This window comes from Humulus lupulus, unplaced genomic scaffold (genome assembly GCF_963169125.1).
Source record: "Humulus lupulus unplaced genomic scaffold, drHumLupu1.1 SCAFFOLD_1066, whole genome shotgun sequence".
NCBI classification, from domain to species: domain Eukaryota; kingdom Viridiplantae; phylum Streptophyta; class Magnoliopsida; order Rosales; family Cannabaceae; genus Humulus; species Humulus lupulus.
The window spans coordinates 1-9,013 of NW_026908783.1; the positions used below are offsets into that span (position 1 = coordinate 1).

At 34.7% G+C, this 9,013-nt stretch overlaps 3 protein-coding genes across 3 annotated transcripts; 1 reads left to right on the top strand and 2 right to left on the bottom strand.

The window, feature by feature from the left end:
* Positions 1–839: 839 nt before the first annotated feature.
* Positions 840–1,999, bottom strand: LOC133811508 (BON1-associated protein 2-like). The gene has a single exon (XM_062246179.1). The coding sequence runs from the start codon at positions 1,821–1,823 to the stop codon at positions 1,290–1,292; it is 534 nt and encodes a 177-aa protein (XP_062102163.1). The 5' UTR covers positions 1,824–1,999; the 3' UTR covers positions 840–1,289.
* A 2,186-nt stretch (positions 2,000–4,185) lies between these two features.
* Positions 4,186–6,606, top strand: LOC133811509 (uncharacterized). The gene is made up of 2 exons (XM_062246180.1): positions 4,186–4,591; positions 4,640–6,606. The coding sequence occupies exons 1-2, from the start codon at positions 4,186–4,188 to the stop codon at positions 6,604–6,606; spliced, it is 2,373 nt and encodes a 790-aa protein (XP_062102164.1).
* Positions 6,607–7,944: 1,338 nt separating this feature from the next.
* Positions 7,945–8,901, bottom strand: LOC133811507 (uncharacterized). The gene is made up of 2 exons (XM_062246177.1): positions 8,665–8,901; positions 7,945–8,586 (listed from the first exon to the last, which is right to left on the bottom strand). The coding sequence occupies exons 1-2, from the start codon at positions 8,899–8,901 to the stop codon at positions 8,392–8,394; spliced, it is 432 nt and encodes a 143-aa protein (XP_062102161.1). The 3' UTR covers positions 7,945–8,391.
* Positions 8,902–9,013: the final 112 nt, after the last annotated feature.

A 9,013-nucleotide genomic window follows, 5' to 3' on the forward strand; every position in this document is an offset into this window, starting at 1 on the left:
TATACCTAGCTAGTTGCCCATTTTCTCTTAGTTTATCTCTAGGAATCATTTTCTTATTTGTTGAGACTTGCCCACACAAATATTAGGTTGTTTTAGAGAAAGACTTGGAAGACCGATTTTATTTCAAAGCGGTTTGAATTCTTTGCAATACTTAGTATTCAGCAAAGACAAAAGGTTAGAGAATCTAAATGGTGTAATCATTGTTTTGCTACGTATCTCGTAAATACCCTGATGGTTTTATTATTGTATTTATGTGTCTCTGTATGAAAATTATATCTATGCATGTATTTATGTTTTCTATTGTATGTTATTTTGTGTAATAGGGAACATGCATATAGACTTATATAAATAAGATCCTACATTTACAGTGTCAAAATCATGTTTATATGGTTTTGAATACGTGTGGTAAACTGTAATATCAAAAATTATGTTTTCGACAGTGTAAACTATTGAATTTTTTTAAAAATTTGCAACTACAACGAAGCTCGCCATGTAAAAAATTACTTGGATATATGGTTTTGGAGATGAAAGTTGAAATAGGAGGTTCACGATAGTATTCCTGTTGATGTAAATTATCAATTAATAATATTTTAATATAGTCCAATTCAGATCTTGTGCGGATGGATTCAAAGTTTATAAGATAAGAACAAGGAGCATTGACTTGTCCTATTTATCAAAAAGAGAATATACATAAATAAGCATCTATTCCCTGCTGTAGTTTCACGAAGATTACGTGGTAACTGGTAACACAAGTCTGCCGGATTTTATTATGATATAATAATTAAGTTTGCGTACTAATGAATCTTCATTTAATTATAAGCTAGTTGGCTAGTTTACAATATAAAAACAACTAATCTTTTCTGTATTAATAATTAAATAATACAATAACGAATCCAATATAACGACACGTAGTAGAAGTTTGAATCATTGTTGCAAGTTGCCAAAACTCAAAGCAAGAATACAATGAAACGAATAAGGAGCTGTACACTTTCAAGCTAAGCTCCAAAAACGAAGTTTTTTTTTTTTTTATCAAACAAAATGAAGCTTCTTTAAAATAATTATGTACGTACACACACCACACACCACACACCACACTCCCTCTCCTCACTCCTCACTCCTCACTCCTCACTCCTCACTCCTCACTGTACTCGTAGTAGTGATAAATTGACTTTTCAGCTTCCACTTTTTATTATTAGAATATATTTTTGGTTTGTTTTTTTTGGGATTTATTTTTGTTTTTATTTTGCTACATGAGGAAATTTCCTTCAAAACTAAAATTTCCATAGATATCAAGTGGACCAAATGGGAACACCAGTCACGACGTCACTCGAGTGATGTTTCCCCACCGGAACTCCAACCACCGTAGCCTTCGACGAAGAAGATGAATTCGCGCACGATCGATAGTCCGGTGCCGCCGGAAATTTCGTTTTCACAGACAAATTGATAGTCCCGTTTCTTTCGCTTTTCCGATCCCTCAGTCTGTAACTCAGAAAGTGCAAGTGATTATCAGGTAGATATCCACCGGAAAAGTCTGATATCGGAACGGTAGCCGTTCCGACGATTCTGACCCCGGTCATAGTTTTGCAGTATACCTCGACGGTCAATGCCGCTGCTTGGACCGGGAATTCTAGGACGAGTTTCTCGTTCCAGTTTGGGTTACTCCCGCCATTGGTGTCGATCTCCGTCGACCGGAAATCGCTTCCGCCGTTGGATCGGACGACGACGAAGGCGTTTTTCTTGATTGATCTCCGGTCGATCTGAAGGTTTTCACCTGATAAGACAGTGATTTCGACAGCTCGCGATGAGGAGATAACCTTGGCCATTGTGGGTATGGGAATATGTATTTGTGCGATGTAGCAATTTTTCGGGAGAGGTACTGAGGTTATATGTAGTTTATACTTTGTAAGATAAAATTATTGAAATTCTAAGTGAAGTTTGGTTGGTGTATGTATTTATAGGTTGATGGAAAGAAAGTGAAAGTGTTGGGAAACTTTGTGTATTTGAAATAAATAAATAATGATACTTATATTCCGCTTATAAATTTTAATACGCTATACGTATAAAAATTTGTTATATTCTGATACTTTTTTTTTTAACTCTTCCATGAAATATGAGGCAATTTTATTTGACACTTTCTTTTATGTTAAGCCATTCTACATTAAATTTATTAATGTTTTACAGACCTTACTCCAATAATTAATCTAATATATTGGAATGAAGTCTGTCTAAATATCAATAAATATAAATTTAAGAAGAAATTAATCAATTAATTGGGAGTTTTTTTTAAATCTTCAATGAATTATGAGAAACTATTTTATAAAATGAGAAAAAGAAATTCTTCAAATTATATTCAAATAATAACTGCAATTATTATTATTTTTAATAAATATACATACCCTGTATAAGCTAGAAAGAACCCGAAAAAATTATCATAAAAATTAAAATACTTGATCAAACATAGACGATTCAAATATATCATTTAAACTTGTATATACACATAATTTTCTATTTATGATCTGATCAATGATAAACTAAGTGCTTGCAAGTGATATCTCCAACTAAGATATCAATAATGTTTTTGAAGAAATGTTTTTAAGAAAACACTCATCTAAAACACACGTCTCTTTTCTAGAATCACATCAAATTATGAAATGAAAAAAAAAAAGAGTTGAGTGGAGGTTACATCCATATAGTGAATATTGATTCAAATTTTTTCTCTATTTTAATTTATCTCTTCATATTCATTGTCTATTTGCTCTAGAAAATTTAGAATTTCTCAATATTTATTTACATCTTTCTATAATTTTTTTTCACCTCATTCAAATAGTTTCATGAGATTTTCAATATAGTTGAAAAGTTCAATTCAAAAAAAGAAGAAAAAAAATTGAAAAACATGGTAGAAGAATAGATAAACTAGTGGAGAAACTCTATTAATATTAAGTTGGCCGATGAGGGGTTTTGGCTTTTCGGGGTTGATGGAGGTGTTTTCTGACTGAGTTTTTCGGGGTTGTAACTTGGAACTCTTGATATTTCTTTATGGTTTTGTTTCTACTTATTTATTATTTTTCTGAATTTCGTTTTTTTAATTCTAGTTGCAGACTTTCAGTTTGTTTTATTCATACTGGTTTCAAATAATTTTTTATTACTTATAAAAGTATCTACTTTGTTTATATATATATATATATAGGTATAGGGTAATTCCATGAATTAACCATTTTTCATCCTATATTTACAACTATAACCCCTCATTAATGTTTCTCACATTAATGACTTTTATAGGCACTTAAAAAGACATTAATACCCTTCAATAGATATTAAGTTGTTCTCTCTTTTATTTGTCTTGCACGTACCTAGCAGCCATGGAAATGATCTACTCTCACAAAATATAGCAAACACATATTCTCTCTCAAATCAACAAATCTCAAAGGTTATCACCATTTTTTCGCACCAAGATTTAGAAAGTGACGTTATCTCCCACATCTCTTTTCTTCTCACCCAAGTTGAAGAAGATTAAATAAAAATCATCTCCCAAACTTGAAGAAGATTGAACATTTGATTTGATAATGAGTAAGTATTTTTTTTATTTATAGGTTATGGGTGTCTTGTGTAATAGTTTAAATAGAATTTTGGAACTACTATACACTAAAAAATCTGTGAAAAGAGATAATTTTATGTTGAGATGACGAATTTTCGAATAATTTTCGCGATTTAAGTCACTGTGTTCACACATTATTCACACTTTGTTCACACTTGGTTCACATTTTCGCAATTTTGGTCACTGCGTTCACACTTTGTTCACACATTATGCACACTTTGTTCACACATGATTCATACTTGGTTCAGACTTGGTTCACGAGTACTTAACACATGATTCACATTTGGTTCACACATGATTCACACTTGGTTCACACATAATTCACACTGGGTTCACACATAATTCACACTGGGTTCACACACAATTCACACATTGTTCACACACGTTTCACACTTGGTTCACACATGCTTGCTTCACACATTTATTTCTTATTTCTTTTGGCTAGTTTTACCTAATAACCTTTGGATTTCGAACATTTTGTCATATGTTATGCAGGTCAAACACATATAAATATTGTGGTGTTATATAATGGATCGTGGGAACAAGTTTTAAACGAAGGTTGGTCATTTAGTGCTAAACAAAGCAAGGGTATGAAGGTGCCAAAGACTATCACTTACAATAGTTTTGTTGATCAATTGTATACTTTAATCGGAGCTGACAAGTCTCGTATTGATCTTGACTTAAATGTAATCTATCATTTTGGAAGTAAAGGTATCCCTCCATCTTTAATTAGTAATGATGAAGATGTTGCTTTTTTTCTTGATGAGATAGAAACATCTATCATTCATCGGACACCCCTATGTGTGTCTACTATAGAGAAGAGAAGTAATGATCCTTTGGTTACTAAAACACGTGAGTTGTATACTATTTCTCCAGTTGAAACCAAAGTGAATGATGATTTTTGCATTGATGGCAATGAAGAAAGTTGTGATGATGATAATAATGATGCAGATGGCAATGAAGAGAGTTGTGATGGTGATAATAATGATGCAGATGGCAATGAAGACAGTTGTGATGATGATAATAATGATGCATTAAGCTCAGATGATAATGAAAATATTGATAGGTCTACCTACAATGATGTACTTGTGAAGCATAATTTACAACAGTCAACCTCCAATGAAGTATTGAAGAGCCATGATTCCTCAAATAATAGAGGTCGTAAAGTAAGACAGGTTGGCGAAGATAATCTATGGAGTACTCCACTTTTGTTGAATCAAGGGGAAAAAGGCTCTACTTCAGCCTCAACAGCTCAATTACTGACATCTTCTTCGAGTATCAATTCGTGGGAAATAAAAGAGGGTCAAATATTTGAGAACAAGCAAGAGTTGAAGATGAAACTCCATCTTTATGCATTAAAGAAAAACTTTGAGTTTAAAGTAAAGAAGTCTGCGAAAAATATATGGTGTACAGTATGTGTTGATGATAAATGCAAATGGAGGTTGAGGGCTACAAAATTGGTTAATTCCAATATGTTCGAGGTTCGTAAATTTTTCGGTGAACACACATGCTCATTGGATGTTCGACATAAAGATCACCGTCAGGCATCCCCATGGCTTATTGGACATGTCATAAGGAGAAAATTTGAGGGTGATGATGTTAATTACAAGCCAATGTCAATTGTAAAAGATATGAGTTTATCATATGGAGTTCATATGAGCTATGCTAAAGCTTGGAGGTGTCGAGAGCATGCATTGGCTTACATAAGAGGTACACCAGAATCATCATTTCAGAAACTTCCCTCATTTCTATACATGATGGAGCAAAAAAATCCTGGAACTGTTACTCATTTGCAGATGGACAATGAAGGTAGGTTCAAATATTGCTTCATGGCCTTAGGTGTTTCTATAATGGGGTTTAAAACATATATTCGTCCAGTTATATGTGTAGATGGAACCTTCTTGACTACTCGGTGTGGAGGTACTTTGTTATGTGCCATGGGACAAGATGCTAACAAGCAAATATATCCAATTGCATTTTCAGTAGTTGACTCAGAGAATAATGACTCATGGTTGTATTTTCTACTGAGGTTGAAGGAAGCGATTGGTGAAGTGGAGAATCTAGTATTCGTGTCTGATAGACATACTAGTATAGCAAGTGCCTTGACTAAAATTTTTCCTGAGGCACACCACGGTGCTTGTATACATCATGTTAGCATGAATATCCGTGCGAAGTTCAAAACTGACCATTGCCATGAAGAATTCTTCCTTGCAGCGAAAGCTTATAGAAAGCGAGAGTTTTTACGCCATTTTGAGAAGATTAAATTCAAAGATCTTGCAATTGCTCAATACTTAGAGAATCAAGTGGGTTTTGAAAAGTGGGCTCGTTCTTTCTTTTCTGGTCATCGATATAATTTAATGACTACAGGTATTGCCGAAAGCTGGAACAATGTCATTGTTGAGGCACGTGGGTGGCCAATTACTTGTCTCATGGAATTTATGAGGCACACTTTACAAAAATGGTTTTTCGAGCGTCGAACTGCAGCATCAGCGGCTACAAGTCCTCTTGCCACAGAAGTGGAAGCTGATTTGCGAAAGTTAGCAGACAAGTCCACTACCTCGTTCTCTTTTCCATCTAGTCAGTATGAAATAACAGTATTGGATGGTGATCTTGATGGAGATGTTGACCTGAGGAGGAAAACATGTAGTTGTAGAAGATTTGATTTGACAGGTCTTCCTTGTGAACACGCTCTAGCTGGTGCTCGAGATCGTGGCATTAGTCCATATAGTTTATGCTCCAGATTCTACACAGTTGAAGCGTGGTTGTCATCCTATGGTGGATTTGTATATACGCTGGGTAATGAAGAATCTTGGGTGATACCAAATGACATAGGAAGTATGATGATAGCTCCTCCTTTAGTGAAGCAGAAGGCTGGTCGTCCAAAGAAGAAACGACGTTTATCAAAGGGTGAGAAGAATAGCAAACAACATAGATGTAGTAGATGTGGTGTTCTGGGCCACAATCGAGTGACGTGCACCATTGTTTGTCCCCCGCTGTCTAGACATGCTTAGTTTGTACATTTATTGTTTTACTTTGTACTCTTCAATTGCAGAATTTGAATTTTTAGATTGGTTCAGTAATACGACTTTTTGTGTTAAAGTTTGTTGTTTCGGACACACCTAATTCATATTCACACATAATTCACACCTAATTCACACATTATTCACACATATTTCACACGTGGTTCACACATAATTCACACATAATTCACACCTAGTTCACACATAGTTCACACATAGTTCAATCCCGGTTCACACATATTTCAATCCTGATTCACACTTAATTCACACCCAATTCACACATAACTTAATAAGATAAAAGTGACAAAGATTTATCCATTCCACTATTAAGATGAAATAAACGAAGTCATTCAATACCATTTAATGAGATGAAGTTGACATAGTTTCTTCATACATTCAAAAGTAAGATACATATATTTAAATAAAAGACAACTATGGTTGTAAGTTATGGTAAAACAAATCTACACAAGTCTTTTTTCTAAAGAAATCCATGTTGTCGTCATTTACTTCGGATAGCAGTTTTTTGGCTAGCAAGTACTCCAGATGTTTGATGACATATACCCCACAATCGCCACTGCAAAGGAAATACAGTTTTTTAATTATTGGAAGACCAAAGTCTTTTAATATAAATATGGTTAACAGAGTTATACCTAGTTTTGGTCTGTGGTACTTTTTCTGTGCCAAGTCTTGTGAACTCAAAACGCACTTTCTGTGCTTGTAGTTGGACATCTTTCCTATGGCTTAACAGCCCACTGGATTGAATTAGAAATGGTAGCATTTTTCCCCATCTACTCATTTTATTCTCAAACTCCTTGTTGGAGACCACAGTGATATCATAGTCATACGCTTTTATAAGACAGCTTGTCAATGATATCTCTAACAACACCCAATGTGTCCCAGAAAAATTAATTGGGGTAAACACTTCGTCAATGTCTTTCCAACTCCTTTTGAAATTGTTATCATCACCTACCAAGTAATCAAGCACTTCTTGTGGCCAAATGTAGCTTGATTTGATTTTCTTCTTGTTGAATTGTTCCCAATGTGGTTCGAAGAACTGTTGGAACATAGAATCCACGATGGTGAATCTTTCGGAGTAAGTCTTCTTGTAAGTGTACACTCGTTCTTTCATCAACCCTAGAGCTGCATCAATGTACTGCATGCCAAATATTATAAGTATATATACATTCAAATTATATATATTTTTAAAAAAAAAAATTATTTCAGTAGTCTTACCAGTCCGTCCAGCCATGTACGTGGTGTAAGTAGCTGAATAAACCATTTCGTAGTGCACGAACCAGCCAAGAGAGATATAGGCTTGTCATTCTTTTTTAAACCAATTACCCATTTCTTAAAACGTCTCATTTGCTTTTCGTCATATGGCTGTAGGGGATTAATTTCACAAGGATCAGTTACAATTGTCTTTGCTTTCTTTTTCTTCTTAGTTGGATCAGTAAACTCGGAACCAAAAATTCTTTTCGTTGGAACCCTCCTTCTCTTGAATTCCACCCCAGCCATATCTCCAGGAGATACCACCTTACAGCTAGGGCTATCTTCTCCAACAACGTGCTCCATAATAAATGTACGGTGTGGTGAAGCAAGATGCTCATCTGATAATGAATCCTCAGAATCACTACCTTTACGTTGCGAGAGCACTAATTCAATTAGATAATCCAACTTCTCCTCCATTCTTTGTTGGTTACTTTTCAAAGTGTCAATATCAGCTAACAACTTTTCATGGTGGGTGTTAATTGGAGTTGGTATCTCTTTCTTGTCTTGCTAGTGACGATGCCCATCTGCTACATCGGGCTTTGTGGGAGATTCCTCACGTTCTTCCCTTTCAAACTCCAATTCCACATCATCGTCTACAAAGCTAATAACACGTCCCATGAGTAGTTCATCTGGTCCTTGAATAATAGAGTCATGAAATTCTTTCTCTTCGGGTCTTGGATTGAGCGTGGCCTTCACAAGATTCTGCAACAAAATAATAAATTAATAAAGTATAAACATTACTTATAAATCACAAACTCAAATAAAATCTTAACGACTTACACTTTTTTTCTTAAATACACCTTCAATATCTTTCTCTTTCAGCATTTTATGCGCTGACCAGCTAAGCATTCTTGGAAAGGCCAGGGGTTGTTGATCAGCAAATGCAGAGAACTTTGTGAAAATTTCATAGGCCCAATATTGCAGAACAATGGCATAACCATAAATTGTGTACTGAGGTGCTGGTCTTTTTCTCTTTTGCTCAACATTCTTCAAGTATTTATTCCTTAGCCTTTCCATATCTTTTGCCAAGCCGAATAATGTCTTCTCGTACGATAATCTCCCCCAAGGATAGTTGAAGAAGTCATCTTCATTTTCCACGATGGAAAGGACATCAATAAAGCATTTCTTC

Bases quoted from the DNA above. Each gene is read 5' to 3' on its own strand.
- LOC133811508 (XM_062246179.1), bottom strand. From the start codon at position 1,823: ATGGCCAAGGTTATCTCCTCATCGCGAGCTGTCGAAATCACTGTCTTA.
- LOC133811509 (XM_062246180.1), top strand. From the start codon at position 4,186: ATGAAGGTGCCAAAGACTATCACTTACAATAGTTTTGTTGATCAATTG. The intron at 4,592-4,639 runs GCAATGAAGACA...CATTAAGCTCAG, and splicing joins TGATAATAATGATGCAGATG to ATGATAATGAAAATATTGAT.
- LOC133811507 (XM_062246177.1), bottom strand. From the start codon at position 8,901: ATGGAAAGGCTAAGGAATAAATACTTGAAGAATGTTGAGCAAAAGAGA. The intron at 8,587-8,664 runs GTAAGTCGTTAA...ATTTTGTTGCAG, and splicing joins GTGTATTTAAGAAAAAAAGT to AATCTTGTGAAGGCCACGCT.